This window comes from Pituophis catenifer, unplaced genomic scaffold (genome assembly GCF_029215685.1).
Source record: "Pituophis catenifer annectens isolate HBS135680 unplaced genomic scaffold, rPitCat1.0.hap2 SCAF_2, whole genome shotgun sequence".
In the NCBI taxonomy this organism is placed as follows: domain Eukaryota; kingdom Metazoa; phylum Chordata; class Lepidosauria; order Squamata; family Colubridae; genus Pituophis; species Pituophis catenifer.
The window spans coordinates 149,833,923-149,853,123 of NW_027256882.1; the positions used below are offsets into that span (position 1 = coordinate 149,833,923).

The window sequence follows — 19,201 nt, forward strand, 5'->3', positions numbered from 1 at the left end:
AACAGTTGAGGTCCACCTAATACATCAAAAGCACATCTCTTGGGCCTATAAGGTGTGCAACCAGTGCAAGTTAGGTCACTTTTTCCCATCATCATCACAACTGAAGTTACTCAATTGCTATTAAGAGAAGCTTCATGAAGGCAACAGCACAACAATCTAACCCAATTCGACAAACTGAAGCAGAAATAAGGGCTCAAAATGCTAACTGGAGTCTAGCCCACAACAATACAGTAACCAATAGGACTTGGCCACCGGGGGAAGATATATCCCTGTCTACTTTCTCAGCAAGTACAGTAACAGGACATGAATCATGGGGCACTTTCCCCAACTTTATCCAGATAACTTTTTGTTGGAATGTGTGAACAAACAACTTGTATTTAGAGCTACGGGAAATTACCCAATGGGATATAGCAATCTAGTTGGGATAGAAGACAAGATATTAAAATCTTAAGTCCCTTAAGATTACAGTAAATGATACATATAACAACAGGATATCTGTAAACATTAAATGTGGTTCTTTAGGAAAAGTGAGTTTGTCCCTCATGGTGGGAGTCAAACTCTTTGAGAGAAATTGATGGGACTGGAGATACAACAAGTTGATGGGACAAGACATGAGATATTATTTAAGATCTGTCTTTTTGTGTAGTTCAAATTCTGGTCCATCCATTTTCCATTTTGGTCCTTTAATTTTCCAGATTTTGAATGTCAAATCAATCGAGGAAGATTCTGCAGAGCTCCAGCAGATCAGACCTTTGAATATCAATGTTATCTCATAGGAGAAAACAGAAGTATCTTTATTACATTTCAACCAATGTCTTCATACTTTCCTTCTTAAGTACTGATCAGCTACTACATACCCATCTGCCAGTGCCAGATTTAGCAATCCGTCGTTTGGAAAAAGCTATTTTCATATATTACCATGGCAATATCTACATCCTTTCTTATTTCTTGCTGAGAGTGAAATCAGGTAGCATACGGGGTAGTAGAAATGTGTTAAGCAGAGAGGCAGGATGATAGCTGGTTTTTTAAAAGAAGAAATAGAAAATGCGATTGGAAAAGGGCTCACATCTCTCTATAGACCAGTGTCCTTCTCCCAGGTTTCCAAAAAAGATATTTAGCAAGGTTTCCTAAACCAAGCCTCCACTTTTGAATTGTCTCATTATTTGGGGCAATGTCCAATATTCTTCTCTTGTCTGTTTCATGGACAAACATACATATTACAGAATATTTCCATGGAAACAGTGATGTAATGCAGGAGGCAGATAGCCTCTAAGTATAGGAAGAAAGGGGACCAAGAGAGATGGTTCTAATGCCGGTTTTCCATTAACGAAACAGCTTCTGATTTTCTGAAGCTTAAATATTGAAGGGTGGGAGACGTTACGGAGCCAAGTGAAATAGAGGAAGGAAAAGAGAAAGACAACATTAAATTATGCAAGTAGAAGCCTAGTTGCACAATACTGGATTTTTCCCTTTGTAACATAGCAACTGAGGCGAATATAGAAGCATTCTGTGAGAAAAAAAATCAGTAAAATCCTCAAAGAACATAATACATGTAGCAGGTTTACTAGGGAATTGAATGACCCTCACCCCAAATTTTATTTGAGCTTGAGATGTTCAGTTGATCAATAAATAAATGCCACCCAATACTAAACACCGTCTTCAGTATCTCACATTAAAAAACACAGGTGGAAAAATGCAGATCAGACTCTGCTACCACAAAGACAACAATGATACCTGCTATCATCCGTGAAGTAGACAATAGTTGGCTAGATGTTGGAAGAAAGCACTTGTTAACACAGAAACACACAGAGTAAGAAACAGAACTTTATAGATTTAACTTGTTTTATGCCCTTTTCCCCATGCATCTTTGTATTCTTGCCTACGGGACATAGCCAGTAGAGTTTTCCTTACTCTTCTTCATTTCGGCAGGTCCTTCTTTGTATCTATGTCATGGAAGGCTACCGTAGGACCCAGAATGCTGATGACCTGATTCAGTAGGGTTCTTCTTATGTTCTAAATGTCATACAATGCTAATCGCTCACTCTGCTCTTATAACTCTATTTCCCAATTGACACAGTGGGACCAAAATGTCATCTTTAGTTTGTGTAGTTTCTTCAGTAGGAATTCTGTAAGTAAACTTTGTTGTTTATCCTACCTTGTCAAAGTACCTCTCCTCCTCCTCCTCCTCCTCCTCCCTTTTGGGAATTTAAAAAAAAAAAACTTCCCCTTTTAAGCTGATATCCATTGAAGTATGGAAAGTGGCTAGCTAACGCCTTTCACCGCCCTGAGTCCTTCGGGAGAAGGGCGGTATAGAAATTTAATAAAATAAAAATAAATAAAATAAAGGCTCTCCTATTGACATTAATAACTGAGCAGAAATCTAAATCAAGAGGCAAAACAGTTCTAGGCTGGGAATCAAGGACAAATACAGATCAATACTACAAGAACAAGCATTGGAAACATAGCACGGTACAGTTATTTATTGAAATACCAGAAAAGGCCATTGATGGGGAAAATAGGTTGGACAGGAGGAACTTCCATTTAGTAAACCTTCTTGGTAGATTTAAAAATGCCACCTACAGGTCACTCCAGCCAAATACAAGATGCAGTACAAACCATGCAATTCATTTATGACCAAGAAGGGTAAAGTATGGGGTGTTTCTACTTCAGTTCCACCCCCACACAGAGCTTGTCAGATAATGACTTTCCAAACTTAAGGGAATGAAACACAGACTTCTGGTGAATTATAAACAATTATAATACATTGCCCATGGGACTGGAAAAGGCTATAAAACGTCAAGTGGAAGATGAGAGAGGCGCAGAATGGCACATGGTGTCAGATGATGATGCGTTTCATTGATGATACTTCATTTTCATTTAACCAAAGGAATACCGTCTTTCTCTCTCTTTCCTTGAATTGAGGCACAATTAGCTGCACAAGGAATAATCAGCTCAAGCCCAATCAAATCTGCCACAGAAGAACACTCCTGTAACATATGAGCAGTGGCTACAGGAAAAGTTGAGTTATTAAAGGGATTTCTTTTTTTAAAAAAAAAAAAGTCAGTCCTCAAATCTGGTATATCCAGCAAGAACTTTTGATACCAGTGAAATAAATAAACACATTTCTGAATTCTGATTCTGAAATTATACTGCCGAAAACAAATCCTACTTGCAATTGTTTCACTCTATTTGAAACATTTACGAATGGAATTTCTAATAACCTCTGGGGACATTAGGCCTCCCTGCCTGAATATATATATATATATGTATATATATACAAATTATTTTACAATAATTCCCTTTTGGCTTTTACAAGTGTACCCAAGAGTAGCCACTGTAATGCAAATCCTCTTTTCCACACCCTATGCAATACTGCAAGTTTAGAACTATTATTTAAAATAATCTTATCCATGAATTACAAATAATAAAGTACTTTGCATATATAAATATTTCTAGCAGATTTTAGAATGTACATAAAAGATTCCCCCCTCACTTTGAATAAGCCCCTCCCCCCAAAAAAACCATGCTTTCCTCCAGATCACCGCTGTTTTAATAATGCTCTGTACATGGCGAAGCCCAAAACAGCAAAGACTGTAGCACCAAAACTTGCTCGAAGCCAAAAGGTAGAGCTCTTCAGGTCTGCCTGTGTCACGTGCCTGAAATACAAAGAATATTTTTTAAAAAAAATTAAAAAATATTGAGATATATACAAGCATCAAAATGTGTAAGCTCGCTTTCAGAGATCTACTATGTACTCTTTTAAGGCATTTGCGAACTAAATGTTTTTGATGCAATGTAGGGAAGTGAATGTTCTGCTCTGTCTATTCAGAAAAGAAGGGTTATATTTCAATTCAGCTAACAGGTCAATTTGACCGATCTATAATTCCATTAACTTTTCACAGCAAGGTAAAGTAAATAGATCACATTTAGGCTTATCCTGCAATATTAAGCCAATTGCTTTTATGCTGTTCTGAAGACTTGGGAATTGGGCAGTGGATAGCTTGTTAACTTGTAGTTGTAAAAAGACTAACAATCTAATCAAGGAATGACTGTTCTAGAATAGGGGTCCCCAACCCCTGGTCTGTGGACCAGTACCGGTCCATGGCATGCCAGCAATCGGGCCACGCAAACAAGCGAAGCCCCATCCATGGGATGCAGGCAGCATGCAAAACCGTACCCTCTCTGGTCTGCGGAAAAACCTTTCTCCACAGAACCAGTCTCTGATGCCCAAAAGGTTGGGGACTGCTGTTCTAGAATCATCTAAATATAGATAACTTAAAAAGGAAATGCTAATATACGCTGTCTTGCTTACTAGTCAGCATTTTCAGCAAAGTTGTCCCTTCAGATTAACTAACCAAGTGACTGTATGTACTAACTTCTTTGCTGTGGAAATAATACAGAAATAATACAGAAAATAATCTTGAACACTAGCACACAATAAAACTGTTAGGCACACCAAATAGTTAATGAAACACAGATATTAAACGGGTGAAACCAAAATGCAACAGAACAGTATGGAGGATGAAAGGAAACTATAAATTTAAGATCAAAGTAGCAAAAATTAACCAAAAACCAATGATCCAAGCCTGCCAGCATGCCAGTTTGTGAGCATGCTCAGTTAGCTTTCATGAAAAACACAGCCGACCATAATGCAACAGATAAAAAGCTATCAGCAAGGAGTTTTTGCAATGACCTTAGTTCAAGGCACAGTGATTCTCAATTGAGTATTACAGAATTGATATAGGACTGCATTACAGAATAGAACACGAGAAAGAATTCCCTGCCCTAGGCACTTTTAAAACTAAATCAGAAATAATGGGAAACCTACAAAAGTATACACCATTACCTTCAGAAGAGCAGATTCCAAAGTATAATTTAAAGAACTACTGTAATATATTATTATCAAAGATCGTGAAAATATCTACCATCCACTTAAGAGGGCTGAAAATTACTGAATCAGCCATTCACAAAATGGCAGCACATATAGGAAGAACCAGAATTATTGTTTCTTTTCACTCCAGCACATTGGTCTAATCCAGTTTTATTCACCAAGCAGTTCCCCAGCCTTTATGGTTCAGGGAGGTCAGTCTGCTTTGTGCAGGCCTAACTGGGATAGTAGCACCATCTGGCCTCTCTTTGCCAAGCAGTGAGCAAGCCAGCACCTTCTGCTCCACTCCAAGATTGTTGTCCTCAAGGACTTCTTCATCGTAGAGAAAAATTCATGTTGTAGACAGCGGCTGGGGAAAAGCAATTCCTTTATACCAAAGTTTCATTTGCTAATCTTTGCAGATTATTTGCCTCTAGTTCTTAACCTATCATCTGAACTGGGTATTCAGGGGGCAGCATGAATTCTTTTGGGCTTCAAACAAGACTGGGACAAAACCACAATGGAGAAAATCTGGAACAAATGGCATAGTCCAGTTTATCAGACCAAAATGGGTGTTCCTTTTCAGACATCCAGGCAACAACACATTTTGCATTTTGCATATTCAACGGCCTTGCTTGTTTATTGCTAGCAATCAGCGAAGCTGGCAGGTACAAAACTATCTGCAGTTAATTTCAAAGTTTGGTTCTTAAGGGATGTGATCTGAAACAGATCATCAGGCAATAGATGCTGATAGGTTAGTTCTTTTCAATCTCTCACAGCAAGACATTTACTGGATTTCTTCTCTATAAAGAGTTACCTGTCTTCCAACAACTGTGGATCAAGGGATGACTCCATGAAGATGGAATCCTCTATTGAGCTGACGGCATGTACTTGGTGAACAATACTGCTCTCCTCGTCTGACAACAGCAAGGCACCCAACTCATCTATGTGGGCTCTCAACCTTTTTACACACATGCACACAGATGGCAAGTTCACAGCATGGCTCATAACAGGAAGCTACATATCAACATGGCTTACAATCAGTTTCAATATCCGTTTTTAATCAGAAAGTCTTGGCCGTAAGGTTCAGGTTAATAAAGTAGCATGGAAATTAGTGACAAGTCCCAAGGAAATGTAAATCGCTCATCAAAGTTTCTCCTTTTTCTATCCCACGTGAGAGAAACCCCCTTCTTTCCAAAATTCTTCTTCTCCTACTTTGCTTTGTTTTTGAATTACACGTTTGTAGACATGCAATTTTGAAGAACAGGTCTATCGCAATGCCGGATAGTGGCAAGTAGAATGTTACATTAATAACAAATTCTTGCACAACAGCTGATTAATGCAAAAGCTTATGGGAAAGGGGTATTCTGATTGGAGTGTTTGACCATTCCTGGATCCAAAACAAGGCAATTCCTCACAAAAACAATCTGGGATCTGGTTAGGGGTTAACAAAGTTCTCACCTCACATTACTAAAGAAGCAGAGGTATTTCTCTCCAATATCCCATGCTGGGAATAGGAGGAGAATCCTAACTACTTTTTATAGTCAAGTTCACAGAGTAAAGTAAAAAATGACTTTGTGTGCCCTATAAATTAACTATGTTCAGGGTTGCTATTAGCTGGGAAGTAATCATTTCAAGCTCAAAAAGATATTTGCATACTTGTGATTTAGAGACACCAAAAAGCTACCCCACTTCCAGATTGGTCGTTGCTTACCTGAACGACCCTTTTATACTCGACGTTCAGACACTCCTCAGTCTGGGTTACGATCACTCCTATTTGCACAGCTGAGTGTCAATCAAATCCCTCTGGAGCTGCATCCTCCTCACTTCCTGCTTCCTCCTCAGACTTTTCACGAAGACAACTTGGCTCAATAGCAGCAGGATCGACCATTAGAAACTCCATCAGGTAGGCACACAGGAAGCAGACAGCTACAGAGGGAGAAAAAGCAAACCTCCACCAAAGCCAGGCACGGCCAAGAAAGGGAGGGACGGAGTGTCTGAACGTCGAGTATAAAAGGGTCGTTCAGGTAAGCAACGACCATTTTCCTACTCGCCGTTCAGACACTCCTCAGTCTGGGATATACCCAAGTTAGAAAGAAAAGGGAGGGAATTAAGCCGTAGACTGGCCTTGTGGAGAGATTACAGCCTGTAATACCCTTCTGCCAAAGGCAGCATCTGCAGAAGCAAACTTATCCAGCCTATAGTGACTTACAAAGGATGAAAGGGAAGACCATGTGGCCGCCCGGCAAATATCATCTACCGAAGCCTGGGTAGCCCAAGCCGCAGAGGTTGCGGCGCTACGGGTAGAATGGGGCAATATACCACCCGGGACAGGGGCCTCTCTTAAGTCATATGCCTTAGAAATACAGGCTTTGAGCCACCTTCCTACTGTGGTTGAAGAAACCTTCTGACCCAGGGAAGAGGGAAGGAAGGACACCAACAGAGCCTCAGTCTTTCGAAAAGGGGCAGTCCTTTTAAGATATCTTCTCAATGCCCGTCTCACATCTAGAGTATGCCACCGCTTCTCAGCAGGATGACGTGGGTTTGGGCAAAAGTTAGGCAAGACGAGTTCTTGGGCTCGATGAAAACGAGTATTCACTTTGGGAACGAAAGCCGGGTCGAGGCGTAGAACAACCCGGTCGGGATAGAAGACGCAGAGATCACTTCTCATGGACAAGGCAGCAATTTCGGATACTCTGCGCGCCGAAGTTATTGCTAACAAAAAGGCCATTTTTAAAGACAAGTAGCGTAGACTGGACGAAGCGATGGGTTCGAACGGTGGACCCGTCAAGGCCTGCAACACCAAGGTAAGGTCCCAAGTGGGGTAGCGATGAATCGGTGGAGGCCGCAAGTTTGAGACCCCTTGGAGGAAAGAACGGATCCTGGGGTCCTGAGACAGAGGAACACGAGATTCTCCTGACAGGACAGTGGCTAGAGCCGCCACCTGTCGGCGTAGAGTCGCGGGGGCCAAGCCCTTGGAGAAACCCGCATGCAGAAAACACAGAATGTCCGGAACAGAAGCAGTTGTGGGGTCTACGTGATGATCTCCGCACCAACTCGTGAAGGCAGTCCATGAGGCGGTATAAATACGAATCGTTGATGGTCTTCGAGCTGCCTGAATAATGGAGATAACGTCGTCAGACAGATTGTCCTTGATGAGCTTTATGCGCTCAAATGCCACACGGCTAATCGAAGCCATTCTGGTTCCGGATGACGGATGGCTCCTTGAGTTAGTACTATTTTGTCGGGTGGAATCCTCCACGGCGGCTCGACCGATAAGTTCTTGAGGTCGGCGAACCACTCTCGACGGGGCCAATATGGTGCTACTAGTAGAAGGTTCGCCCGTTCGTGAATGACCTTCCGCACTACCTTGGAGATGACAGGAAGGGGAGGGAAGGCATAAAGAAGGCCCCGGGGCCACTGACTCCGAAGAGCATCCAGCCCCTCCGCTGCTGGGCATGGATAGCGGGAAAAGAATCTCGGCAATTGGGTGTTCTTTGCCGTCGCAAACAGGTCCACTAGAGGAAGGCCGAACCTCCTGGACAGGTCCTGGAACAAGCCGGGGTCCAACCTCCACTCGGCATGATCTATTTGGTCTCTGCTGAGCCAATCTGCTTCTCGATTGAGAGTCCCCGAGATGTGTTCGGCTTTTATCGACGAGAGGTGGAGCTCCACCCATGACAGAAGACGATCCGTCTCCTGCATCAGTGTCCAGGAGCGGGTCCCCCCTTGTTTGTTGATATGGGCCTTGGTGGCCACATTGTCCGTTAGAATTAGAAGGTCCTGGCGATATACCAGGCGTTTGAAGTGTATCAGGGCGAGACGGACCGCTCTGAGCTCTAGCCAATTTATATTGTGCAGCTTTTCCGCCGATGACCAGGCACCTTGGGCTAGCTGACGGTCGAGGTGAGCCCCCCAGCCTCGCAGACTTGCGTCCGTGGTCAACACCATCCGAGCTGGTTCGAGAAAGGGAGAACCCTTGTTGAGGGCCGGAGACAGCCACCACCTCAGGGAAAGGCGAACTGGAGCTGGAACCTTCACCTTGAGAAGAGACTCCGCTCGACCTTGTCTCTGGTAAGGGAGCAGGAACCATTGGAGGCGACGAAGATGGAAACGCGCCCACGGAACAATGTCTATGCAAGATATCAACTTCCCCAGAAGCTGGGAGAGAGACAGTAAGGTCACAGTCCTGTGTAGTAAGACTTGAGATGTCAGTTCCCGAATGCTGGCTTGTCTGTCGGGAGATAGGGAGACCACACACAGTGCCGAATCTATTGTTGCTCCGAGATGCAGGATACTCGATGTGGGAATAAGATGGCTTTTGGCAAGATTCAAGGTGAACCCGTGGTTTTGGAGGGACTGAAGTACTAGCTCCCGGTCCTGGGTCGCCTGTTCGGGAGAAGACGACAGGATCAAAATGTCGTCGAGGTAGCACGCCAGACGAACAGGAACCTTTCTGAGCGACGCCGCTACTGCCGCTAACAACTTTGTAAACGTCCTCGGAGCGGACGAAAGGCCGAAAGGCATCGCCCGATATTGAAAATGGTGGTCTCCAAACGCAAACCGGAGGAACTTCCTGTGCGACTGATGAATAGGGACGTGCAGGTACGCTTCCTTTAGATCTACAGATTGCATCAGATCTCCCCGACGAATGCAGCCCAGCAGAGACTTGAGGGAATGCATTTTGAACCGATGGTACAAAATGTGTTGATTGAGACGTCGAAGGTTCAAAATACCTCTCCAATCGCCCGAGGATTTCGGTACCAGGAATAGTGTTGAATAAAAGTCGGTTTTGAGTTGATCTAATGGAACCTGTTCTATGGCCTGGATTTGCAACAGATGGTGAATTTCGAGTAACAGAAGAAATCACTTCTCCGGCTGAAGTGGCCAAGGGCATTGAAGGTAAAAGTCCTGTGGTATGTTGGTGAATTCCAAACGTAACCCTTCGGTGACAGTTTGGACAATCCAGGCATCCGAGGTGGTAGATGGCCACAGGTGAGAGAATGCCTGGAGCCTGCCCCCGATTGGGACCAGAGGCGGTGAGTCACTTACCACGCCTGGAAAAGCGGCCCGCCGACTGTCTAAAAGGTCGCCTGAAGTTGGATTGTCGGCGACCGCGGTCACGAAAGGGCGCCCTGTCCGAAGTTGACTGGTACTGGGACTGTGAAGATCTGTAGTAAGAGGCGCCCCCGGCGCCTTGGTCTTGTCGAAAGGGCTGTCGATTATAAGGAACATAGCGCCTGTCCTGACGTCGGAAGACGTGGGTAACACCTTCTTCTTATCCCTATTCTCGACCAGCACAGAGTCCAGGGATGAGCCAAATAAGGCAGGGCCCTTGTAAGGGGCAGCAGTCAAGCGCCATTTGGACTTTTGGCGTCAGCTCTCCAGTTACGGAGCCACAAGAGGCGTCTTGAAGATACAGTCGAAGCTAAGGCCCTGGAAGCGAACTTAGCTGCGTCTAAAGACGCGTCAGCCGAATATTCAGCAGCTGCGACCAGTTTGGCCAGGTCCTGCTGTAATCGTGCGTCCTCCGGGGTAAGCCTGTCCTTCAATTGACGCAACCACACCAGCGATGCCCGATTAAAGAATGATGAGGAGGTTGCAGCACGAATGGCCCAAGCCGCCGCTTGGTGTGTTTTGCGAAACCCCATTTCGGCTCGTTTGTCCTCAAACTTGAGGCCATCCCCCGCCTCACCTACCAGGATGGAAGACGATGTAAGACTCGCTACCGGATCATCAATTGAAGGTAACTGCAGGAGGGCATCCAGCGCAGGAGCCGAGGCATAGAGCTTTCGATCAAATGAATTCGGACCCGACAACGAGGCGGGGCGGTCCCAAGGCTTTTGAACAACCTGGCAGAAAAGATCCGGACAGGGAACAAAGTCCTCATCAGATTGAGGTAGATTGAACAAGTTACTGTTGGGGCCAGATGGAGTAGAAGAAGAGGAGCCCTGAAGAGGTGTGGAATCCATATTAGTGGCAGCTTTTGCCTTGCGTAGGAGAGAGCGAAACAAGGAAGGCTTAAATAGACCCGGAAAAGCCGGCTTGTCCTGAATCTCTTCTTCATCCTCTGACATCTCAAAATCTTCTAGGAAATCATCCTCCCGGGCTGATTCAGGCACAAGGCTACAGGCAACAGATTGCTGCTGAAGTTGTGCACCAGGGGGATGCATGGAAAAGGCAGAAGTAGTGGGGCACGTAGGAGCAGAGAAGGCACCAGAGGCTTGCTGCAACCCCATTTGATACATATGGGACATGGCCTGGGTAAAAAAGGACTGAAAATCCACAGGCTGAGGGAACCCTGGGCCCGCTTCAGGGCGGAGGCCGGCTGCAGTGGGTGTAAAGGTAGCTTCAGGACCTGGCCTAGAAGCTTGAGAAAAATGGCTTGCAAAACTAGAGGAGCGGGACCTTACACTGGTCCTTGACTGATTAGTCGCAGGCCTTGGAGCCTCCTGAGAGGTTGATGGGCCATCCTCCCTCAGACCACTGGCCAACAATTCTACATTATGAGAGGCCGAGGGCTCACAGGTCACCTCATGGCTCAAGCCTTCAGGAATTGGCCCTTGACCAGGGTCCTGGGCCCGTTGCCTAGCCTTATCAAACTGCTTTTCTAATGCTTTATGCCTCCTTTGGGCATCTTTATCTACTGTGGCAGATTTGGAGGACTTTGCCTGCCTGGAAGCCTTACATTTCTTCCCCCTGTACTGGGGAGGGGGAGGGACTCCTGTCCATATCAGAAGAAAGAGCACCTTCCTCCCTGTCATCCATGATCAATCACCCCAATGAATTATTAATTAATTAATGAATTAATTGTAAATAGAACTTATCAATTCTATATATATGATTGTATATCGGTAATATAAATTGTAATATATATATCTATATGCTCTTTTATAATTATTATTATTATTATTATATATATATATATATATTTTTATTATCTTTTAATTGTAATAAATGCAAGAAAAAACTACAAGCACAACCAGTCTATCAAGATAGCAAGGCAGCAGCCCCCCCTTTTTTTTTTTTTTTTTTTTTTTTTTTTTTTTAAATAAGAATGTAAATTAATTTAAGCAATGTGTACTTCCCTGAACTTGCAGGCACCCCTCTGCAGGCCGTTGTGAATTGCAGGTACGATCAGGACAGCGTCCCCACCTGCCAGCCACCTAGCGACCCTGGAAACCAAAGCCCAGGTCGCTATGGCCACGGAGATCCAAAAACGTTGCCGATGATCAGGGCTCAAAATGGCGGCCCGCGAGGGGAAATTCCAGAAGTCCTAAGCCAGGCGAAACACAGCGCCTGCGGCCGGACTGAAGCTGCAGCCAAAGAGCAGTCACAATTTTCAAAGGCAGCTGATGAGTATGCCAGCCGGCAGGGACTCAAGCCGCTCGATCAAATGGCCACAAAGGCAAACCGGAGCCTCGCAAAGTGACTGGCAGCAAAATGGCGGCAATGGCGGCAATGGCGGGAAAACCGTTAGAAATAAAGCGCCAGCCAAGCCAAGCCGCAAGCGGCGGCCGGAGCCCCGAACCGCCGCTACGCGCTTTAACCTTCTCCAAACGAAGGCAAATGAAGCGCAGCACTTTTAGACAATAAATAAATAATATTTAGCCAATTCAGAAAGAAATAACTAAATTAAGAACGAAATGTAATCAAGAGAACAGACACTCGATGCTATTGCAATGGCTGAGTGAAAAAGTCTGAGGAGGAAGCAGGAAGTGAGGAGGATGCAGCTCCAGAGGGATTTGATTGACACTCAGCTGTGCAAATAGGAGTGATCGTAACCCAGACTGAGGAGTGTCTGAACGGCGAGTAGGAAAACCTGTTGTTCTCATTTTTTTTCTCTTCCTGAAAGAGGTTGAAAGGTTGCCCTCCACTCATAATTTAACTGTAATTTACCAAACTGTCAGAACTCCAAAACTGTGGTTAAAATAAACAATGACCCATTTTGAACAAGCCCATTTTTTTAAAACAAAAAAGCAAGCCACAACTTAATATTTTTTTGCTTGCAATTAAACTCAGTTTGTCAGCCTGGATAATCAATCAAAGCAGAAACTGGTATTTCTAAGCTCTTCTTCTCTAACATACAGAAGAAAGGGAACCCCAGGAGAAGACCAGTCCTTTCATATTTGCCTCAACCAGAGCTCAGCACGATGTCCAAATTCTGTGGATCTCTTCACATTTTGGATAGTCATCTTCACATATTTATATATGAAGTACAGAAAATAAATTAAAATTCACTATGGGCCAATAAATACCCTTTCATAAATAAAGTTCTTTATTTCAGAACCATTTTTCAAAATTAATGTGTGAAGAGATTGCTGGGAATGCAATTCATCTAGAGAGAACAATGGTGTGTGTGTGTGTGTGTGTGTGTGTGTGTGTGTGTGTGTGTGCTAAAGCATAAAACACACACCCACAATCAAGAAGAAAACCTTGTTTGAATTGGCTCCACAAGCAAAAATTGTATTTGCTGCCTCTCTTTCATCACATTAATTTTTAGCCATCTATTATTTCAACATTATAGTCACTGGGCTCAAAAGCAGAAAGTGTCAAGATATAAACCAATTCCATATTGGTTCAAAAAATTAACAGAGAAGAACTATTAAATTTGCTCCTAGAGAAAAAAAAAGACCACGTAGGAGCAAGACAACTATTTGTTTGGTATAGTGTTGAATTCTTATTCCATTGTCACAAATTTGAAATTAGAAAAAGTTGAAACTGGACTCCTGAATCCCTGCACTGGAGAATTCTCAATATTAAGAGATCTGCCATCAAATGTCAAAATCAGTGTCACCCTCCTCCCAGTAGAATAAGCTGCAGTGGAATGATAGTCCTAGATTTTATCTTTCATTCACTTAAAATGAAAATATGTTGGCATCTTATCTGATAGTACCAACCATAAAGTAATGTGTTTTAATTACTGGCTAATCAGTGCTGAAACTGTATTTAGGCAATGCTTTTTTTTTTTTTTTTAAATGTCTCTGCATTTGCAACCTTTACCTGTTGAATTAACAGGAACTTATACATACTGGTAGATCCTTTTTGGCCAAAACCCACCCCCTATGACAACTGGGTACATGTTGGCTTACATATGCTATTTGCAAATACAGGTAGAATAGTCTTATTGCCTCCGACTCATTTGCTTTTGGCTTCCCTTACAAACAGGAAGATACACCCAATCTGGAGCCCAGCAGAGTAAGTAGCACATAAAGGCTAATTCCATGATTAAGGGGACATCAAAGAAACATCAGGAACATGGTGGGAAAGATATGCTAAAATACACAACAATGACAAGGCACTTGTGGATCAAGAAGCCAAAGGACTGGAATGCCCCTGATGCTGGAGGAATTCTCTACAAAACTACACAGGACAAATGGGAAAAATCCAGTACGGATAAAGCTCTTTTCCAGCATAGTGTCTGTGTGTGTGTATCTGCGTGTGTGTAATCCCAATATTATGTAATTAGCTTTTTCTCCCTCTCAATTATTTATAGTAAGCCTCTATTATTTATCAGATTCATTTCCATGAACTCAAATTAAATCCTCTCACCAAAACTTGTATTTTGTTTACAAAAAATGTATTTTGAATAAGACAATTTCAGATGCTCAGGATACTTTCCAATGGAGATTCCCTTTTTCAAACAGATCCAACAACATAACTCACTAAGGTCTGGATTCCTAACCTTGCAGGATGATGTTTACCCAAAGACCTCTCAGACTCTTTTCCCATGACTGTATCTTAGGTTTTAAATATTATTTTAATTTTTTTTAAATTAAATGGAAGCAAGCATACTCCAGCAAGCCTCCAATTTCAGCCGCCATTTTTATTTCCAAGAGAGAAACGCTGGGTTTCATACAGGCACCAAAATAATTCATAGAAGTTAAAAAATTGTGGATGGCTGCACCCACCATTTATTTACTTTTTTTGGAAGAGGGTCAGACTGCCTAGAAAAAATGAATGGGTGCTGTGGACCTCATTATGCCCTCTAGGGCAGCTGGGAGACTTAATGTTGGTGCAATAGTATTGGGCTGTCATTAGCAAGACCCAGATTTAAATCTACCCTCACTCATGAAAATTCACCTTGCTACTTTGGTGTACTGCTCTATTTCAATGTGGAAAAATAGGAAAAGATTATATATGCCCCTTGACACCCCCCCCCCAAGCCAAGATAACAAATAATGACTTTGTGAGCATGCCCATGACATGTTCTCAAACTCTTGACTCCAGCTGGCTCAAATATTTGGGGACTTCACCATTAAAGATGGTGAAGATGACTGAGATTCTCAGTCATCCAGGTCATGGTTGTCCCAAAGGTGCTTTTTCAAAAGGCAACTGGACTTCCTTGGTTTTTCCTGGAAGACATTTCGCTTCTCATCCAAGAACTGAAGAAGCTTTTTGGATGAGAAGCGAAACATCTTCAAGGAAAAACAAAGAAAGTCCAGTTGCCCTTTCAAAAAGCACCTTTGGGATATTCTCATTAAATTTTTGAAAACTCTATGAGAGGTACGACCTTTCTTCCTTTCTTTTTGTTTTTTAAGATGATGAGGCAGAGGCAGAAATAGTAAATCAGTCTTTACCATTCATGGCACGTGCAAATAGAAAAAAAGCAAACGCCAAGACAATGGTTTGAAAGCACACAATGAATTAGAAAATATACTTAGAAATGTAATAATTTTAAAAAGATGCACAGGAATGCAGCAAGAGGAGTGTAAGTGCCAGCCAGAGAAATGAAAACGAAGACCTAGAGGAAAAAACAAATTAAATCAAAATAATCCAGCATGGTCAAATGTTTTCTTTTCCTAAACTATATGCGGTATATATTGCTTTACATACAACCCCACTTCTTTTGAAGCCTGTAGAGGAAGAAATCCTGGGCAGTTCAAATCAACAATTTGTGTCTCTCAATGGAGTCACTTTCACAATAAATGAAATCCTAACTTTATAATGATGGATCTCCCTGCCTCAACTGGAAGAGCTGTGGAGCTAAAACCCTTGTTAAAAGTTCTATTTTTTATCTTTAATTTTCTCACAATGACAGGAAATTTACTAATACTCTCTTATCATTTTCTGTTTCTAGTGAGTGTAACATTGGATTACATTTCTAGACTAAAGGTCAATAAATCCCTTTTTAAAATAAGGCTACAACTAGTAGAATGCATTTTCTTCATCTGAATACATTTTTGAAATATAAATGATTCTCACTCATTTAAGCTTTAATTCTATGGATTTCAAAATAAAAGCGGGCTCTCCTATTCTTATTGGGATTTCTGAGAAGAGATGTATATAACTAGATTGGTTAGTGAAATTAACACAACCCTCCAGCCTCCATCACAGCTGTGCAAAAAATGCCTAATAAGAATCATGCTACCCACTGAAATGTGGGCAATCTGGAAGGTAATGTGTCAAAAGAAATTCAGGTTGTGGCTAGTTCAGTTCCTAAGAGATTGATAACATACTGTATTTTTGACTGTGTGACCTCCTCCATCCATCCATAATCCGTTCAGTTGTGTGCAAAAGTAGGATATTGCATGTGAAAAAAATAGGGGCTGCATCTTCCAAGCAGTATAAAGTTGTTCTAATGGATCAAGATTGAATATGCCCTACTGAGACGGCTAACAATTTTGTTTTTCTTAATTGCTGGTAGTTAACCTGGAAAAAAAACATTCCTCTAAGCTTGATTAGGTAAATGTCTCAGGGAAGAGAAGAAATAATTTCTTTCTCCGTCTTCATACAAGAGAACTTACAAAGCTCTCTGCTAACAACCATCTTCAAACTAAATGAGATGCAGCATTCAGCAACATTTCTGATGAAATATTATTTTTAAAATCAAAATAATCTTAAAATTATTTTTAAAAATTCTGAGAACTCAGGGTTAAGGGGAAAGAAAGAAAGAGAGAGATCAATCATATGGCAGGATAATGCCAATGGATGGGGAGAAAAATGGAATAGATCTCATCCTTCCTTTGATGGAATATTACAGATCGTATGACCAAGTGCCATCATAACAGGTGAACATAAGTGTCTTCCTTCTAAATCAGAAATTCATAAGTTAGCACGAACTTTCATTTGCTTTTAAAAGGACCAGGCAGCAAATATTTTAGAGATAGCAGAGGAAAGAAATGCTCTGTGACCCAACAGAATAGGCTGATGGCTAACCATGATATTATTTCACCTATAGCTGCAGACTTCTGCAAGACATTTTGGATAAAGATAATTTCTACCACTACAAGGGAACCCAAAGCTAAGAATGAGGTGGCTTTTTCCAGTCAGCCCTCAAGTCTAAGCCTCAGGTCTATTGTGAATTAATCTTTAAAAACTTCAAACAATATAGACAGATCTAATATTTCTTCAGTGTGTACCCGTTTACTGGATTTCATATTTTTGGAAGGCAATGCTCCCCCAAAAAAGGCATCTGAAAGGCTGGTCAAGAGTAAGATCTCCCAGTGACTTCTTTTATTTGGTTGGTTGAGTGCCTTACACTATTAAATCAGCCCTTTGTATCTATTCTATTTGGTTTAGAGACAATTGGAATAGATATTTGGATATTTCACTTAATCTGATTTGACACTGAGGAGATGAAAGTGGTCTCTCTTCCCCCAAATATTGTTGGCCCTAAGTTCAATTGAAAGACGAGGAGCTTAGGGCTAAACTGTCTGATTTATCTCAGAAGACTTTGTAAGAGTTTATTTAACATAAAAAAAAATCACTTAAACAATTTGGACAGGTACTATTGCAGCTTCTCAAAATTGGATCAGAAAAAGAAACTGTTTGAAGTGATTGAATGGTCAATTAAATGGCAAACACAGGGCAACTTTAAGTAAGCGAAAAGTAATGCGTATGGCAACACAACACTGATGGGCTTTAATATATTAGGAAGAAGAACTGAAGGTTATAAAGGATATTTCAGAGAAGTTGCTGACTTAATATGTTTCAGCTATGAAAAATGCAAAGTCCATGTGAGAGATCATTAAGAAAGGGAATGAAAATAAAACCATCAACACTGAGTCCTAAAATAAATCTAAGGCACGTTAACATCTGGTAAACTCTGAATGCTTCTGCTTGCCATATTTTAAAGAGGATATAAGCACGGGGGGGGGGGAATGCAAAAGAAGGAAACCAAAATGATCAGCAAGCTACACTACTTTCTTTATGAAAAAAGAGTAAAATATTTGGAGTTCTTTCAGCTTATAAAAATGACAACCAAGTATGTGATCAAGGTGTATAAAATCATATATAGCATAAAGACAGATGACTGTATTTTTTCTCCCTCTTAGGACACCAAGATCAGAGGTCATCTGCAAAACTGACTGGAATATTTAGGAGAGACATAAAGAAGTATTCCTTCCCACAGCCCATAGTGATGAATGCTCACTAACTTGGATGGCTTTAAAAGAGAATGAATAGATTAATGGAGGATGGAGTTCCTGAGGGTTACATCAGATTATGGGGAGCATGCCTACAAACACCAGCTGCAGGGGACCAATTATGGAAGATATTGTTACTCTATGATGCTTGCAAGCATTCCAGAAGTAGCTGGTTGGCTACTAAGAGATATAAATGTTTGAATAAGGTGAACTTTTGTCTGACCCAGATGCTGTAAAATAGATATTAAATTACTATTTTAGGTCACATTCAAAATAATGAGTGGGATATCATCTTCAAGGGCAGATAGTTTTTAAAACACTCTTCTTTTTAACCATAATTCTATTCCAGTGAAGATGGGTAGAAATGGATTTTTAGCAGTATGGTATAATTCCTTTCAGCCATTTTACCTATGATTATATATTTTCTTGCATTTTTCTTATTTCAGGGGTATATTAGGACTACAGATTCTCTTTTAAAAAAAAAAGGGGGGGATTCAGAATAGTGGGAAAGCACCAAACAGCCTCTTCATACTTAATTAAAGCAGCTGCATCTTTCTCTAGGGCTATACAGCTGTGCTGAAAGCTATTCCCAGCTGTGTGCATGCAGCTGCTTTGCTGGGGGGGAAATGGAAGATAAATGTTTTCCTAATAGCCACCTCTCTCTCAGCATGAAGGCAGAAAGTTAAGAGGAGATTGATGGGCAGCAGCTTTTCTTCGAAGTTCAGTTTCTACTTATCTGGCTCTGGATCCATCTTTCCTGACTTTCTGTTCTTGTGGATCTTCTGAGCGCCTACCATAAAGAATGGTAGGATGGCCAAGATCTGAGGACTTCTTTCTATCACAATATAATGCTATGTCTATCCTTCTGTCAAGCACAGTATAGGGATCAATGTGATCTCCTTATCAGTCTGCCTAATTTATAGGGGAGGCTAAATGATTGGCCCTTGCCCTTAAAACAAACAAATAG

The 19,201-nt window shown here is 41.8% G+C and overlaps 1 protein-coding gene across 6 annotated transcripts in view; it reads right to left on the reverse strand.

Moving 5' to 3' along the window:
- Positions 1-1,632: 1,632 nt before the first annotated feature.
- The window catches only part of RHOT1 (ras homolog family member T1), a 56,139-nt gene continuing 38,570 nt past the window's right edge, over positions 1,633-19,201 (reverse strand). For 2 of the 6 annotated variants that reach the window (XM_070937776.1, XM_070937777.1), the window contains exons 20-21: positions 5,685-5,828; positions 1,633-3,656 (exon numbers count right to left, since the gene is read on the reverse strand). In XM_070937776.1, the coding sequence (XP_070793877.1) occupies positions 3,539-3,656; positions 5,685-5,828 (262 nt within the window). In that variant the 3' untranslated portion in view covers positions 1,633-3,538. Of the gene's footprint in view, positions 3,657-5,684; positions 5,829-6,581; positions 6,797-15,499; positions 15,612-19,201 lie in introns of those variants that run through there. The other 4 variants (XM_070937781.1, XM_070937778.1, XR_011600026.1 and 1 more) reach the window with 3 other exon arrangements.